Source organism: Neolamprologus multifasciatus, chromosome 14 (assembly GCF_963576455.1).
Source record: "Neolamprologus multifasciatus chromosome 14, fNeoMul1.2, whole genome shotgun sequence".
In the NCBI taxonomy this organism is placed as follows: Eukaryota; Metazoa; Chordata; class Actinopteri; order Cichliformes; family Cichlidae; genus Neolamprologus; species Neolamprologus multifasciatus.
In genome coordinates, this window is record NC_140452.1 from 8,813,360 (window position 1) to 8,831,358 (window position 17,999).

Here is a 17,999-nt window from a genome sequence, read left to right on the forward strand (position 1 = left end):
TGAGTGGAGGTGTTTAATGGCTACGAGCTGGTGTCATTACCGTATGCAGGGGGGAATAATTGACAACAAAACGAACCATGCAATAATTTATGTTTATTAAAACATCAAAATTGATGCAGAACAACAACATCAGTGTTTGGCAATCTGGAACACGTGGAAAATGTCGGTAAACACTTCTTTTTTTTGAGGTTTGCATACTATGCACTGATTACAGCTTTTTAAAGCACAGCGTAGCTTGTTATTTCATATAAAGCTAACATTATTTTATTATTCAAGTATGACTTTACTGACCATTACGTGGTAGTCCCACAAACTTATTTATGAGCTGCAAACAATGTGCGACATGCGGTCCGTAAACAAAAAAAAAACACATTGTATCCAAATGTTTAGATTCTTCATATGAAACATTCACTTTTAAAACATGGTTTTGTACCTTAATGGTGTTAGCTCCATTGGTCCCAGTTTTGTGTCGTAACACTATTCTTTCTTATGGCATCAGAAGTATTTTCAGTAGCTTCCTGGTCCAGTGGGAACAGCTGAGGTTTGTAGTGACGATCTCTAGTTTTTTGGCTCTATCTCCGCTCTCCGTGATCCTCCTCAACCCACGCAACAATCTTCCCCTCCCAGCCAGGGACAACGGCTCCATCCTGAAACACCTGAAAAGCCAGCATCCAGTGTTTACATATCTGAGAGACCCATATCTATACTATAAAAGGTTTGGATAGAAAGTAAAATACTTGAGGTTATCCAATTCTTTGGGATGGAAATAAGTCTCCCCATGGTGTTTTGAAGTGCACAGTAGGCACAGCTATTATTAGCATATCTTACTCTATAACTGCTGTTTTACATTTGCCAGCTGAAGAGAAATAGGGGCTGTAATTTTACTCCCACGCCTACCTCCTCTTTCACTGTGCCAAACTCTGGGTCAAGGGCCTTGAAGTGGTATCTGAAACTGCCTTGTCTGTCTACAGCTGCCTTGAAGTCTCGCAGTGTCACCTCTCCCAGCCTGGAAGCACACATATATCCACACAGACGTTATGCTTTGGATAAACCAGCCCAGGCATCCATATGCGGCTATGGTCAACCAAAACCCAACTAACAATTTGCTTAAAAAATAAAGAACGCTCCAGTGAAGCAACACACAGCACCGTATCAAACCACCATAAAGTGTTTATATACTCACCTTTTTGGGATGTTAATCAGAAATGGAGTGAGCGAGCGATCTGTGAAGTAGAGCACTTTAGTGGAGACGGCAGTATCCAGTCCTGGGCTGCTGTGTGAGTGTGCCATTTCTGGGAAAAAAACCAGCAAACATTGTTTTTCCACAACCAAAGTCTGAAAGGGTTCTAGCCTCACACTCAGTCATGCCCTCTTTTTGCAGCGCAGTGTAATTGAATGGCACAATTTGATTTAACAGCCAGTAGAGATGTTGCGGGGGATGACAAATCCTAAACAAAAACGAGCATTTTGTTTGTCTCACTCGAGCTCGGCGGCCAGGAGTCACGATCTGTCGAGTTGGCTCTGCGTCCCGGCGATTTGAATTCCTCCTAGAAGAAGAACCAATTACTCATAGCAAACAGTCGGATGTTATCAGTTGCTGAGTCATCATTTGGCAAGTGACAGACAAGCTACTACATTTTAAAATTTCCTCTTTGAGGTTGTGAGAGCGAGAGTGTGTACCCCTCTGTCCTGTCTTCGCTGGGCGTCCAGAGAGTGCAGTCTGTCCATGAGAGTGGCCACGCCCTGCTCCAGAGTGTCCAGGGTGTGATGTTGGGGGTCATGGCCGGAAAAACTGTCCCTCAAACTGCGAAGTGCTTCCCTGACGACCTGCAGCTCTTCACCCTGTGAAAAACAGTCCTCTGATACTTAAAAAGAATTGGAAAAAAAATCGAAATCATTTTGAACTATGGACATTTACAGACATTATTGGTTAATGAGAGAATTAAACAGTGCATACTGGTGCGCTGTGCTGGAACACTGGAGGAGATGTCGAAGCGACTGAGTTACTGTACCCGCTGCCCTCGCTCCTGAACGCCTATCAGAGACAGTATAGACCAAGGTGAAGAGTGTTCTGAATGAAAAGTGTGATAATATTTACAAAATGTGCTCAAACTGCAATACAAAGAGCAAACACTGGGCCTGTGTAGCTAAAAAAAAACAAGCACAAAGCTTATTAATCTAAATAAGAGCTTCACTTTTGTCCAAAAACTATTAAAAAACATCACAACCGTAGTGGGTGACATGTTTTTTTCCTATCATGATGAACACCGTGCACAGTAGTCTATTTTGAGTCGATTTCACATACAGCATCCTGCTCAAGGGATACTCACCGGTGCAAGAAATATGTATTAATCTGCCACTGAAAATAGTCTCCAACAAATGCACCATTTACTCTGATCTGAGTAACAATTTATAAAGACCACACCGCTGAGGTGTAGTGGGAAATGTAATGTTTTCTTCAAGCATCCTGCTGCCTTAATATATTTATAGTTTTTGGTCTTATTGAGTAATGTTTCTCGTAAGAAGAAATATATGGGCTATCTTGCGGCAAGTACAATGTAATCACAGAACGATGCACGATAAAAAACAAACAAACAAACGTTGGTGTTATATATGAGTCCTGCATTCAAACATATGTTATTTAGCACGTATATGTGAAACCTGTCATGCTGCATACCCGTCCCAGGCTGACTTCATGTGCCTTGTGCTGAGCTTCATCAAGCTTTTGCTGCTGCTGCTGCAGGATTCTGTCCTTCCTCCCGAGCTGCTGCTATTGTGACAAGAGAGATGGATGGCATGAGGCTTTATTTGCATCTCTATGGCTAAAAGAATGCACTGACATGTATATAATAAAAGACAATACCTCATATTCGCTAAGTAATTTGTTCCTTTCACTCAGCTTGCGTTTGAGCTCTGCCTGCAAACAGTTATATCAAGGTGATATGTGAGTGCTATAGTTCTCTCACTTAAACCTGCAGCCACGAGTCAAAGAGGTCGAATATTTCATCGTGTCAAAGGGAAATCATCACTTGTCTCACATTTTCCCCCTCCAGCTGATCTTTGGCCATGTTGCACCTCAGTAGTTCCTGCTTTAGCTGCAGCACAGCATCCTCCTGCACTGCCAAGCGCTGCTGCAGAGCATCCTAATGAGAAGCAGGAGGGAGATCAAAGAATTGTCCAGAAAAGACCTGAATACTGATGAACTGCATCCACCTGCCTCGTCGACAGGATCCACCCACCTCTAAACTTTTTTTGATCTTTGTAAAGAAATGATAAATGTATAATGTATGTGATAAAACTTACAGAATCATCAGTTTGGGAGGGCGCAATAGTCAAAAAGGTTCAATATAATCCTTTAATCCATTTTACTTCACAGATAAAGCCCAAAACTAGAGTAAGAGGTTTACCTTGATGGCCTGAATGTGACGTGTCTCCTGTTTGTGCCTCAGAAGTTCCCTCTAAGAGCCACACAAAGGAACAACAAAAACATTAGAGAAAAGGACTCTGCCCCTAAGACAGCTCATCTATGTTAAACCTAATTACATTTACTTACTGTACCTTGAGATCAAGGGCTTCCTCCATGCTTTGGTCCAGACGACTGCGGATGAGAACCTTCAAAGGGAGAGGGTACGAGCAGGGTAATTAGAGAATGGAAAAATGTCAGAACGTATGAGGAGGCATTGGGCCTCCATGACAGTGCGCTGGCAGATCAGAGAGATTCATTTGTTCTCTATAGTGGCCACTCGTGAGACGAGTAATGGCTACAAACATCATCAGAACAGAAGGGCTGACACGGACACTTCAAGCTCGGTGGCGAGCAAGTGTTGTTTGTTTTCCCAAGTTAGCAGAGAGAGGGCACTGTACCAGCTGCTGCTCGGTGTTAGCCCGGTTATCTCCAAAGCTCACGGATCCATCCTGGTCTTCCTCAGGGAGGGAGCCATGGAGCAGCAGAGCCTAAAAACAAAAACACATACAGCTCTGAAGAAAACTTGCAAGCAATGATAGTTGCGACGCATGACAGAGAAACAGGGTTCCTGTGGTTGTAAATGCCTCCGTTTTTGCACTGCAGCTAATAAAGTCAGTGAACTGAACCAAATTAAATGAAATTACACTGACAAGTCTGTGTAAATATACAGACTGTAATGTAATATAGAGACTCTAAAAGTGAAAACATAAAGGCTATTACTGTAAAAGTCACCAAAACATCTATTTTTAATTTATTTTTGTATGTGGACGACCGATATTTGTAGCTGAATACCACAAATGACCCCAAACATACCAATTAAATACCGTGTGCCAAACTTATTTATTTGCACAAATTAATGAAGCTGGCAAAGATTAGCAAATTTTGTAGGATTAGCTTTGTCTTTCATATTTTTATCCTTAATTATCCTAATAATCTGTGGCTCTCTTCCACACCGTGTCTTTGTTCTGTTTCCCTTACCTCACCCCGAAACGCTTGCAGCAGTCTGCCCCTCCCTGAGCCTGATTTTGACAGAGGTTTCTTCCAGTTGAAAAGGAATTTTTGCTTCCCACTGTTGCCAAAGGCCTTGCTTATAGGGGGTTATCTCATGCTGGGTTTTCTCTGTTTTCTTTGTATTAATGTAGGGTCTTTATCTTACAATGTAACGCTCCTTGAGGCAACTGCTGTTGTGATTTGGTGCTATATAAATGAAATTGAATTGAATTGAATGTATTGATGTCTGAATAAGACCCATTATACTGTAAGGATCTTGCTCGTGGAAGATATGTTGTAACATGGCAAAGACTCAATGCTTTTCACAACCTTCTGAAATTCAAATCAAGCATCAGAATTGGAAGAGAAAGGTCCTTTTATTGACTTTGAAAGTGGCATGGTTGTTGTTGCCTGTCAGGCTAGTATTACAACAAAAGTATGCAGAAGAGCATTTATAAATGCTCAGCATGTTGAACCTTGAAGCAGATCAATTCATCATTCACAGAAGCACCAATATTAGACAATAGAAGATCTCAATGTCTGCTGCGACATTCAGACGATAGGCTCACAATCAAAACAACATGACAGCATTGGTCTATATTGCCTTGTATCAGCAGTTCAGTCAGATGGTGGTGTATTGGTGTGAGGGATATTTTTGATGGCTGCACCCAGCTGTATAACGCGCCTCGTCACAGAGCTCAAATCATCTCAAACTGGTTTCTTGAACATAACAGTGTATTCACTGTACTCAGATGACCTCCACGGTCACCAAATCTCATTCCAATAAAGCACCTTTGTGATGCGGTGGACCAGATTTAAATTGTGTATGTGCAATTGACAAATCTGCAGCAACTGTGTTATGGTATCACATCAATATGGACCAAAATCTCTGAGGAATGTTTCCAGCACCTTGTTGAAGAATGAAGAATTAAGACAGTTCTGAATCTAAAAACCAGTACTACCAGGTATAAATGCCTAATAAAGTGGCAAGTGAGTTTATGTTTTATATGTATTATAAGCCTAACGATTTTCTTATAAAATCGCCCCCTTTCACATTTTTTCATGCAACATAATTTTAATCATTTCATATAAATTATAATAGATCAGTGACTTATCCACAGTGCACTCTGCTATTCACCCTGTGACTACTGGGATAGGCTCCGACCCTTCTACGACCCCAATTGGATAAACGGAAGCAACAGAATGGACTCAAAGTATAAATCAGGTAAGAAATGTTTTCATCTTTGTCTGTTTATCTGTCAAAACACATGTTATTCTTTCTAGTGGATGGCTTTATCATGCTTAGTGTGTTACATCTGGTCTATCTGTTTGGGTTTCTTTTTAATTGCTTCATTTAAAAATCTATTTCCATTTTAAGCATGTAGCATTTGGATCTTGTCATTTCTTTTGTCATTTCTAAGTCTTCCCAAAATCTTGTAATCTTACTGACTGCTAGTGACACTCTGGTAAAATTTTATTTAGCAATTTAACTTGGAAAGTGCTGTATAATTGCAAATTAACTAAATATGCCAGAATGCATGTCTATAATTAACTAAACTGAGGCATGTATTTATTTCCAATCCTCTGATGAGATTTCAGTTATACAGTCTTCATTACATGCACTTGGTTTACAATGTGAACTCCCACATGAACAGAGTGTAAGCAGATTATAAAACGTTGATATGACGACCTTTCTTTAGCAGTCCTTTGTCATCGATACTTTAGTAGGAATCCGTGGGGATCTAGTGAGTAAATAATGTTGATGTGCTGCAGAAAATAACAGTGTTTTCTTTTCAGATTAGATTCTTGCTTCAGTTCTTCAGTGCGCATAATAATACAAGAGTTTGGATCTTTTGAACTCCTTGAAAAGCCCGATTTCAAATGCATCTGCTGTGCCTTGTGAAAGCAAACCAGCTACCCCATACTGAGTTACAGTCAGCTTTGGATTCGAAAACAACCAAGGTGTGATTAAATTGCAGACTTCCCGCTTTAATGCATGGGGTTTAACAAAAGTATTCCTTTTGTTAGCCATTTTTATACAAACTAACATAGTATTAAATATACACATTGATTTTAAAAATTACAGAAAATGTTTGCGGTCAGTGGCTCCCTGAAATTTAGAACCCATGCACACTACCAAGTGCTTTGTTTCATCCCTTGAGGTGCCCTGCAGGCCCATTCTGCAGCCACCTTCAGCCGCTGCTTCGGTGTTTGGTGCTGCAGTCCATGTGCATCCCTTCTTTTTTTTTAAGAATGTACCAGATTGTTGGTTTGGCCACTGCTAGAATTTAGTCATCTCTTTGATAGTTTTATTTTGTTTTTGCATGTTTTACAACCTAATGATGGACTCCTTCACTTTTATTAGCTAATCTTTTGGACCCCACATTGAGAGTTCCAGTGAAAAGCTCTAAATCAACTCTCAGTCTTTTTTCTGCTCAGTTTGTCATAAAATAACAACAGAACAGGCATCACTTAACCATGGAGCTGCTTGTCAGTTAATTATCTAACTAGCATCTGATAAGGCAAGATTACATAGAAAGCGGCTGTAGACATGCAAACATTTTTAAAAAACTTTAAGCTAGCACTGGATGCTAACAATTTTTAAGGTTTCTTCAAACAGTTTAGTTGCATTAGGACCAACTACATGGTGATTTTTGTTTTTCACTATGGCTCTAATTTAACAACCCAGTGCCCTGATTTTATTGTAAGGATAGATAATAAATAGCCTCCTTTTTAAAATGTTTCAGTGACTCAAAACAGAGAAACAACAAAGTCAGCAAACAGAGGTATGGTGGGTTTACCTGCTGATAAAAACGGAGCTGAAAACGTTTACATGCCCTGAACTTTCATCCTTCTTTCTCAGAATCTATTTTTTACTTCTTACTCCTTACTCTGTGAATTTGTTGCAAATAGGGCAGCGACCCTGTCAAACTGCTGCTCTGGGCCTATATCCCATGGCCCAGAGCAGCAGTTTGTTCTGAAGTGCATTACCTGTAACCGGAACACCATCCTTCTAGCTTCTTGCATCTCCTTTTCCAGCTGCTCCTGGTGGGCATCCAGCTGCTCCTCCCAGGACTTCTCTTCCTCCTGCACATCGTGCCCCAGGGAAGGACACAATCCACAGAGAGCCACCTCCTCTAAAAGCAGCAAAGGGACAGAGGAAATGAGGCAAGGCACCTTTTTTTTTCACTGCATCATATCTGGCTCTACAAGAGTTGATGTGCAGCCAACCAACCTGTGACAGATTTCTTCTCTGTCAGCTCAGATTTGTCATCCTGAGGTTCCCCCTGGTTCTCAGGGTGATCATGGACTGTTTCTTCTTTAGGGGTGTCAGTGAGCTGGGTGATAACATACTCCTCTTTGGGGGAGTGAGCTGGGCTGGCTGAGCTGAGACTGAAACAGATGGTGGGCACAGGCAGGAATGAATGTGCTTGTATGCTGCCAAATGAGCAGCAATAAATAAACCTAACTACATAAAATTGGCGATTTGAAATTTTAAAAACTCCCAGAGGAGCACAATAATGTAAATTAATCCCATTTGGGATAGATATTTTAACTAAATCCATTTTTGAACTCATAATGCCAATATGATGCATGATATTCCAAACAGCATTGTCTGCATCACGGGTTCACAGATTATTTTGTAGATAACAGAACTACTAGAAAAGGAGGAAAAAAAAGAAAAGACTGAATGAACAGATTTCCAACTCATTCAAAAAATACACAGCAGGAGCAGGAATGCCTGCAAGACTGTCATTTTCTAACAGGAAATTCTTTACATATTTTGCTCCCCCTTCGGCCATAATTTCATAACATAGTGCTGGCATGGTTTCTGAACAGCTTGTTTCCTTGCAGTTTCATGAATATAGTGTTTTCTGAGAGCATCTCCAGCAGCCTGAGGTTCAGACCAGCTGTCATCTTCACTCTCCTGTGTTTGTGGACACTGGATACAGCTACTGTGACCTGTGACCTATAGCATTATGCATAGTCCCTAACAGGGTAGTTTCCCTGTGTTTTCCCTCTGAGTCTGCATGTGAAGACAAGCCTGCGACTGCATGAACAGATCTAAACGCTGTGCAAGCATGCCATAGAAAAGCATCACTACTCATCACCCTGCTCCCCAGGCTAACTAGCTGAGAATGAAGGAAAGGAAGCAAAGAATGTCCTGCTGAATTTGCTTCATATGTATGGTGGTAAGATTTTCTTCTTATGTAATAGTTAGCACTAGCTAATAGCACAGCAAAGTACTCTCTGAGGATTAAAGGTGGACATATTCCTTTGATTAATCATAGTTAATGTCGGCTTATCAGCCACTGATCGAATCAGAAATACACCTCAAAGAATCTAATGTTAGGGAGACTTAGTGAAGCATTTCCACCATTATAGCATGCAAGTTAGCATGCTAATATTTGCATATGATGGGGCTGAGAGAAATGTCTTGCAGGTAAAGAGTCATGAACAAATGCACCAGACATGTAAATTTTGTCTTGATGATGGTGCTCGATCGGAAATCAGTGAATAGCAGAGTTGTTACAATCCAAATGTATAAGGGCATACACTCCACAGCTGCTTTATTAGGTATACATGTTCAGATGCTTGATAATATAAATACATAATCAACCAACCACATGGCAGCAGCTCAGTAAATTAGGCATGTATACAAGTATAAGGAGCATTAGGAAGGTGAGAAAAAAGATGATTTAAGTGATTTAAGTGGTTTGTTAGTGCCAAATGTGCTGGTCTGACTGTCTCAGAAACTGACAATCAACTGGGAGTTTCCCACACATCTCTAGGGTTTATAGAGAATGGTCCAAAAAAAGTGCAAGTATCAGGTGAGCAGCAGTTATCTGGGCAAAAATGCCCTGTTGGACATCTCCTCTGCCAGAGGTCAGAGGAGAATGGACAGACTGTTTCAAGCTGATAGGGGTGTCTGTAGCTCAGGAGGTAGAGCAGGTCGCCTACTAATGCTCCAGTCTGCAGGCCAAATATCCTTGGGAAAGGTCCTAACCCCAAATTGGTCTACAGTGCAACCATCTGAGTATAAATGTGTGAGAATGTTAGATAAGAAGCACTTACATAGAACGAGCACAGAAATTTAGCTTATAGGAAAGCAACAGTAACTCCTGTTACAACCAAAGTATGCAGAAGAGCATCTTTGAATGCACAACTTGTGAAACCTTGAAGCAGAACACCACACTAAATGCCACTTCTTTCAGGTTAGAACAGGAATCTCAGGCTGATTTTTACATAGGGTTACCAAAATTAGACAACAGAAGATTGAAAAAATGTTTTCTGGTCTGATGAGTCTCGATTTTTGCTTCTGCTAGATTTCTCCTTACCCATCTGACATTCAGATGGGTAGGGTCTCTTTGGTATAAATAACATGGAAGCATGGATCCAACCCGCTTTGTATAAATAGTTCAGACTGGTGGAAATATATTGGTTAGAGGAATGTTGGATCTCAATTCAATAGAGCACCACTGGGATGCTAAAATGGTTAAACATGGTTTAATGTATTATTCTTTTTATATATCAAACCATACTGAGAAACTTATGATTAGTTTCGTCTTCCCAACTTCCCAGAAAGAGTCTCTGCACTACTGTAGGTCACATAAAAACATGAACTAAGCCTCTTATCAGAAGCTGCTGTAATTATCCTTAAGTGTTTTTCAAAAAAGGGATCAAAGAAGCACCTCCTACTAATCTAGTCACTGCAGATAATAACACTATCGGGATACCCTCTATCATTGTCTCGAAGAGTAGTTCAATAACACATTTATTGTAAATGCTCTTTGCTGATCTCTCGCTACAAGAGAACACGTAAAATCCGACAGATTTGGAACATATGGGTTTAGCACAGATTAAGCATTGGGATTTGCAAAAGATGAGCTTCTGTGCAATAGATTAACATAATTTGATCAGCGGTGGTGGCCTGAGTGGGCCTCCATTTACTCCAATTTTTAGATACTTTGCTTTAGTATTTATACTTTTTTTTGGCTACTTTGTATTCATAACTGCTACAAACTGCTAAAACTTATTATTCCTCAGTATTTATCCGACTGTTGCTTGTCATATTAGCTTTCGTAGATTAGTAGATTTAGTTGATAGCATTTTAATAGATTTTAGTCAGAGCAAGATCTTAGTCGATCCATCAAAGAAGGATTTTCTCTAAATGTTTCTTTGATTTTTTTAAAAGAAAGAAAACTTGTAAAACCAAACCTTTCCCAAAAATTATCAGATGAAAAAAAGCTGTTGTGTCTTCTTTCTTTTTTACACGTTCACCACTTTTAAAAAACCCTCAAATGCTGTGGTTCAGCGGTCAAGTCCAAACACCCATTTTGGGAACTACTAAATTATAGATGACAGTGTATTAAATAATCCAAACTACTTTCACCTCATTTTTCTACAACAGTAAAGTGCAGCTTATTCATCTTTTATCCACTGTCATATCAGTGACAGTTTGTGTCATCATCAATCTTTTTGACTGATGTGTTCAGCACTGACCTTAAAGGACCAGTTAAATAAAGTAGGTCATTGTAAACATGGTGCAAAGTGTGTGAAAAAGAAGATAAAGTTATCAGATTAAAGTAAAGAATAATGTAAATCAGTCTAATCATTTTAAACTTATATCTGAACCGTGGCACGGCATACACAGAAATAGCTGTTAGAGAGAGGTTGCTAGGCAATAGCAGCTCGGCTCACACAGACACACACAGGGACACACCCACACCTACTGCACTGTAAACACCGAACAATAACCTGCACAGCTTGGCTTTCAAGATCAAGCTGTTCGGATGAAACGCAATTCCATGTCTAAGACTGAGATTCACATGCGGATAAAGTGATAAATCTGTTTTATAGTGTTGTGATTGTAGACTTAAATATACATATATATATATATCTGCCACTGATGCATCCCTGCATTGTCAACAATAGCAGTAGCCTGAATTGCCGTACTGTTCATATTAAAATAGCACTTACCATTTCATCTGTTTGGCTCCCATGCTGGTGTTTACAGGCTTAACCTCCCATAAAGTCCGCGCCCCACATCTGGATGATGCCCTGCGTCTCAGTCAGGACCATAGCCCAAACACAGCCAGAGGCAGCAGGGAGGGGAACAGCCCTGAAAGCCGCAAGCAGAGGAGTCTCCACGTCGCACACTGTGTTCAATCAGAAATAACAGCACGTTTAAATCCTCTCCAACAGCATATTCCTAAAACATAAAGCTCAAAATCCTAATCAAAAGCCCCCAAACCCTTCCCCTAAATCATACCAAGGCTCAGTTGTTGCTGGCAGGGAGAGATAGGGAGAGACAGACAGAGAGAGGATTGGAGCTCAGCAGCACCAGTGACTGAAATCTGCCTGGTTTCTCATTGCACTCGCCTTGTGGTGGAGCTCACCAGCTCCCATTCACGAACACAATGTTTTTTGTTCCTTACGGACAAGAACTGATGCAGCTCTTGTGCATCTTTTTCACCCTTTTTGCATTCATTCTCCTGTCCCCTCCCTCCCTCCCTCCCTCTCCTTCCCCTCTTTTCTCTTCCGCTTGGCCGAACTGGCTTTGTATCACTCCTTCCTTCGTTTGGTGAGAGAGAGGATGTCAGACATGGCTCTGTCTGGGTGTGTTCACCCTCCCCCTCTCCCTTATTCCTCCTCCCCGCTTTCACTACAGCTCTCTCCTTTCAGAAGGAGGAAGAGGTGGGAGTTGTTCTCCTTCTCCTTTTCTCTCCATGTACTGCATATACCTGCAGCTAAAATGAGAAATGATATTCTGATTTTTAAAAACAGGAAAATCAGCAGACTTTTGTTTGTTGATAAAACCACAGGCTTGTATAACAACATACCATACAGGCCAAGCCATTACCAGAGGGTAATTATATATTTACAGAGTCAGAGGAAATAGGGAGGTACTTAAGGAGAAAATGGTATTTATACAGTGGACGCATCAGCCTGGAAAACCAGCTCTTCTCACTTCTGTGTCTTGTATGTACTGAAAAGCATTTAGATGCTAATGCGCTACAACATCAGAGGCATCAGATTAAACTCAAATTTTTAAAAAGTGTCGGCTTCGTAATTTGAACACCAGGCAGCAGAAACAAAAGAATTTCTTTGACATGTACAGCCAGTGTTAAGTATTCCTTTGAAAGGCGTTTTTGGCAGAGTACGCTGTCATTAAGTTGTTAGAAGTGTTGGCAGTGTCATCAGCAGGAAGAGAAAAAAAAGCAACCAAAAAACGTGAAGTAAATGACAGTGTCTTAAATTCCCTATGAGCACCATCGATGCATGCTTCAATGAGCTACTTTACTGTAGAGCCATGAATATGTATGTACCATACCCACCATACAAATGCCGCATTCGATTTATGCAGAGAAACAGCAGAGGCAAAAGCAAGCTGTCATGCTGACAGCTATTTGTGCTAAATCAAAATGAGAAAAATATTTAAATTTGTTGGGATACCTACAATAAGTGAAAAATGTTTGAATCACACACAAAATATATCTTTGTAATTTCAAAAATATAAAGTGTTATTAGTCCCACATTCCTTGTATCTCTTTATTACGACTGCCATGTACGGTTATCTTTTTCTAGTGTATATTTGAAAAAACCTTTTAATACTTTAGTAGCTTTTGAAAGAAGACCTATTTTGCTCATTTTCCAGCTCCACATTTTAGTTCTACTAGAGTAGCTTTGAACAATTTAGAGTTCAGAATAATCCCTATTTATCTGATACTGGGCTTTAGGGCAGCCCTCTTACTTTAAGGCTCATTATTTGGCATTTTGGAAACGTAATCATCCATCCATCCATTCGCTTCCACTTATCCTTTTCAGGGTCGCGGGGGGCGCTGGAGCCTATCCCAGCTGTCATAGGGCGAGAGGCAGGGTACACCCTGGACAGGTCGCCAGTCTGTCGCAGGGCCAACACACAGAGACAGACAACCATTCACACTCACATTCACTCGCACATTCACACCTAGTGGCAATTTGGATTCTCCAATGAACCTATCCCCACAAGCTGCATGTCTTTGGACGGTGGGAGGAAGCCGGAGTACCTGGAGGGAACCCACGCAAACACGGGGAGAACATGCAAACTCCACACAGAAAGACCCCAGCCTGATGTTGGAATTGAACTCAGGACCTTCTTGCTGTGCGGCAACAGTGCTAACCATCGTGCCACCGAAAAACGTAATCAATCCACGGTATATAACAGAAAGTAAGGAAATGCACAATAGGTCACCTTTTAGAAGAATGTGATGCTCATACAAACTAAAGTTTGTTACACTCTCCGTTCCTAAAAGCATCTGCATGCAAGGAATGAGCAGATAAGGTGTCAGAAGCTTATGAGAAACCACTTTATGGAGGTCACAAAAGGTCAAATTATGTATTTGTTCTTATTAAATACCGATGGGGTGGGGAGGTTAATATTTTCTTATAAGCTCTTTCAAAAGAAAATGTATTTTTCAACTCAACCCTGTGTCTTCAAAAATAACTCCAATATACATTATTGAACAGTCCTTGACTCTTTCAAGATAATACCCCTCCACGAACCATGAACACTGTTTACACGTCCTCACAGCTCAAACATGACCACCAAGCCCTGCAAATCAAATTCTATCGTAATGACGCTCATAATAAGTCATCTGAACCTCACCTAATCGGCCAAAGCTACACAATCAAGCATCAAATGAGCTTCGTGCTACAGGTCAGAAGGAAGGTCAGCGTCCACTTATGGGCTAATCAGTGGCTGTAATTTTGAATCTGCGCACGGTTTCCTTCACAGCAGCAATATGTGGACTAAATGAGACATCTCAGTGCATTTAAAATCAAGAGTCAGCAAAAACACCTAACGGCTGGATCATGTGGGATTTCATTCAAATCAGTCGTAGGCTGACATCTGTGTCTACAAACACATGAATAAAATTCTGGTGAGCACTGTTTGGGTCTTTCAGTTATTTAAGATGCATTATTTGACCGTCCTCTACCTTGATTTTGCAAGCAGGAAGACTTCCTACCAGGTAAATAAAAAACACACTGAAAATCCACCCACACCCATCTATCCACAGGCTTAAATAACTAAATTCAAAAGTAGCTTTGTCAACAAGGATGAAAAAATGGAATTGTTTACAAATAATAATAATAACACTAAGAGGCTCCAATATTATGCAGAAAGTGCACTGATTAGTTTGGCAACTTCAATAACTTCATGGAAACCTTTTTCTTGAAACAGCCTTATAAGGTTGTTTGTGTTCCACCATGAGCTAAATCCTTTTTTTCTCGGCCTTACTTTGAATATTTTTTCCCCAATATTGAAAAAACAAGGACAAACTCAGGTGCCCTAAAGGCAGACAATGATTATTTGGCAGAGCAAGACGTGACTGAGAGAAGTGTTTTTATCAGGCACTGTTGGATTCATGTACGGATGATATATAAACAATGACTTTGCTATTCAAACTGTGGTGCCAAAGTCATTCCACCACTGGGGATCCAGGCAATGAGAAGAAAGCCAGTTTGCCACAGAGACAGCATATAGTCAGCCTATTTGTAAATCAAATGAGTTGCTAAAATAGAGCGTGCTTGCATGGTCACTATGGGTTTTTGTATCAAACTACTGACATACCTTAAACAAAAGTTATCTATGTTTTCCCCCCTTCATTTCAGTGACCTTCAAACAGATAACCATGAAGCTGATAAGTTTTTCCCCTAGGATGTTGATGCATTTTTGTAGTCAATTTAGAAGGAAGTATTTTTGTTTGGGAGATAACATTGGAGAGCGAAAACAAAGCCAGCATATTTTAGATTAAACCACTTGTGTACATATTGACTACATAACTGAAACCAATGTGAAAAATGATTTGCTCTTTGAATAAATAATTATTTAAAGAATATACACCAAGCATTCAAAATTTGTACTCAGCCAAGGCTGGACCCGTAAAAGTTGTTATCCTTGTAAAAAGGAAAAGTTTGGAAGGGTTTAACCTTCAAGTAGTTTTTAATTTGTGTTGCATTCAGTCAAGTGCAACTTCTAAATCTAAAGTAAACACCAAACACTTGGTTTTGGGACATCAGATGAACACAGATCTATAAATCAAACATTTCTATAAAATTTATTCATATAGGCAGCAGATGTTGCCCATATCATACCAAAGATGACTGAAAAGCGTGACCTCAGTTTAATTAAAGCAGTGACAGAAAAGCTGTCCAGAAACCACAGATGTTTAATTTGTAGATGAGAAACACTAATATGTACAGTTTTTTGATCAGTGTAGTGGAATAAAAAGTACCAGTTCAGTACTGTATCGATCTAAAGAAACATTTTGCATATTCATTTTGCAAGTATTCGAAACTGATACTTGTACATTTGTAAGAGTTTGTGACTCACTGGTAAATGTAGACTAGTTTTCAGCACCTTTTTTCACTTTTCAAAGCATCAGAGGTTGGATATTAAATTACTCTGACACAATTGTTTCAAATCTGATTTGACTTGAACAAAGTCTAAAAGCCCTTCTTTTAGGTTTGAACAGGAGACCTTTTTTGTCAAAGTGGTATTAAAGTGCAAGGTGCTCATTCATGTAAAAATGTAGCCTAGTTCATGTGCATTTCAGAGTTTGTCAGATATAGTGCACAAATTCACATAACACATTTCTACCTTTTATGAACAATGTGTCATAATGATGATAGAATTTACTTTCTATCACCTTTATGGCCTTTATAGTAGTTAGATTTTTTTTTTTTGCGCTATATCTTACAAACACCATAATTAGGTCTAATGAGTATGCAAGAAATACCCTTTGATTCCCAAATTTGACTATACCTACTATGCAATGAGAGCAGCTTAATACATCCAACCAAGCAGATAACATCTACTAACTGAATGTGCCTTTGAAGTACTGGCTTGCACAACTGTGGCAGCATTTAAATTAGACATAAGGCTAATTTATTTGCAGAAAGTGATCCATCTTGTTTGAAAGTTGTGCAGGCCTTTGGTACAGAGACTTTAGAAAGATCCCAAGAGCCAAATGTACAACTTGGGGCTATGAAGTCTTCAGTGAAAACTGGGTTATGCAGAGTGTAGCTATTTTTATTCATTTATTTATTTGTTTATTTTTTTGGTCAGATATAGGTCAGTACAAAACATTAGTAGCCTGGCTATATATATTTACATTTTCTAAAAAATAAGATATAGCCATCCTTAACAGAAAATTTATCATTGCAATTGTAATTGCGATTACAATGACCTAAATAGGTGAACTGGCTTTTGAAAGTTAAACCAGCAGATATAACCTATACATTCTGCTTTGTCACATATTCTTGTTGCTTTGTTTTGTTGTCTGCACAACAAAGAATAAGTGGTAAGTTCTGCAGGAACAGTGGATGGTAACAATGATGGAATCACTACATCTTTCAGCTGCTCCCCTCAGGGGTCACGAGGGCTACCTCTATCTCATCTTTATCCCTAGCATCCTCTTCTGTCACACCAACCTTCTGCATGTCCTTCATCACTACATCCATGAATCCTCTCCTCCAAATGCCTGGCAGCCCCATCTTCAACTTCCTTTGTCCAATATAGCCACTATCACTCCTCTGCACATGTCCAAACTGTCTCAGCCTTGCCTCTAAAACTCCAAAGTGCTCAATATGAGCTGTCCCTCTGATTTACTCATTTCTAATCCCGTGCATCATTGTCATTACCAACATAAATCTCAAAATCTTCAGCTCTCCCACTTCTTCCTGTCTTTTTGTCAGTTCTATTGTCTCCAAACCATACAACACAGCAGGTCTCTCTGCGATCTTGTAAATCTTCACTCTGGCTGCTATCCTTCTGTCACAAATCACCCTGACACCCGTCTCCACCCAGTCCATCCTCGTTGCACTCTCTTTTTTACTTCTCTTGAAGATGGGGATGCACTGTCTGTTGCTTTGGATGCTTGACCCCACATATTTAAACTCATCCACCTTTGCTCCTTACAAGTTCACAGTTACACCTGCAACTATCCTGTCTCGCTTCTACTGAAATCCACTCTTATTCTCTTCGGTGCATACCTCCACCTTTTCAGGCTGTTTTCCACCTGCTTCATACGCTCACCACAGATTACAATGTCATCTGTGAGCATCACAGTCCACAGAGACTCCTGCCTGACCTCATCTGTCTGCCTGTCTATCAAAATGACAAGCAAGAAGGAGCTCAGAGGCAGTCCCTGATGTAATCCCACACTAACCTGAACCCATCTGTCACTTCTACAGTCTCGCTGTCCTCACAAATGACCTGCAACATGCTCACATACTTCCCTACTACTGTACCACTGTTCCTTTCTTGGCACCCAGTCATATGCTTTTTCTAGAAGACACAGTGTAACGCAAAAATTCACAGATATGACATGGAAAATTTTTAGGTATTGAAAGTACTCAGTGGGTGGGACCAGTCATACTCAGTACAAAAAATAACGTTTTATAAAGAAAATAATTCTTACTTTAATTAATTTTGCCGTTAGTAAGTTGCAGTTCTCACCGTTTAGCAGCAGCTGCTGAGATGACTGACAAACACTTG

At 40.1% G+C, this 17,999-nt stretch overlaps 1 protein-coding gene and 1 long non-coding RNA gene across 4 annotated transcripts; both read right to left on the reverse strand.

Moving 5' to 3' along the window:
* Window positions 1-78: 78 nt before the first annotated feature.
* dixdc1a (DIX domain containing 1a) lies at window positions 79-17,984 on the reverse strand. Of its 3 annotated transcripts, none has more exons than XM_085131733.1 (16): window positions 17,961-17,984; window positions 11,438-11,616; window positions 7,692-7,849; window positions 7,448-7,593; window positions 3,865-3,954; window positions 3,559-3,612; window positions 3,408-3,458; window positions 3,039-3,143; window positions 2,864-2,917; window positions 2,678-2,770; window positions 1,958-2,035; window positions 1,681-1,842; window positions 1,481-1,547; window positions 1,184-1,292; window positions 898-1,006; window positions 79-656 (listed from the first exon to the last, which is right to left on the reverse strand). In XM_085131733.1, the coding sequence occupies exons 2-16, from the start codon at window positions 11,458-11,460 to the stop codon at window positions 573-575; spliced, it is 1,383 nt and encodes a 460-aa protein (XP_084987859.1). In that variant the 5' UTR covers window positions 11,461-11,616; window positions 17,961-17,984; the 3' UTR covers window positions 79-572. The 3 variants fall into 3 exon arrangements, with proteins under 3 accessions (XP_084987859.1, XP_084987860.1, XP_084987858.1); XM_085131734.1 differs by lacking the exon at window positions 17,961-17,984 and adding an exon at window positions 11,730-12,096 and having other exon boundaries at window positions 2,678-2,767; XM_085131732.1 differs by lacking the exon at window positions 17,961-17,984 and adding an exon at window positions 11,730-12,093.
* On the reverse strand, window positions 5,482-7,436 carry LOC146503503 (uncharacterized). Its single transcript, XR_014868873.1, has 2 exons — window positions 5,978-7,436; window positions 5,482-5,946 (listed from the first exon to the last, which is right to left on the reverse strand). It is a non-coding gene; the product is annotated as an uncharacterized LOC146503503 (long non-coding RNA).
* Window positions 17,985-17,999: the final 15 nt, after the last annotated feature.

Excerpts from the sequence above, each read along its gene's own strand:
- dixdc1a (XM_085131733.1), bottom strand. The coding sequence starts at position 11,460 with ATGGGAGCCAAACAGATGAAATG. Across the intron at positions 7,850-11,437 it reads GGAGCCAAACAGATGAAATG|TCTCAGCTCAGCCAGCCCAG; the intron begins GTAAGTGCTATT and ends CATCTGTTTCAG. Across the intron at positions 1,843-1,957 it reads TGTTCCAGCACAGCGCACCA|GGTGAAGAGCTGCAGGTCGT; the intron begins GTATGCACTGTT and ends TGTTTTTCACAG.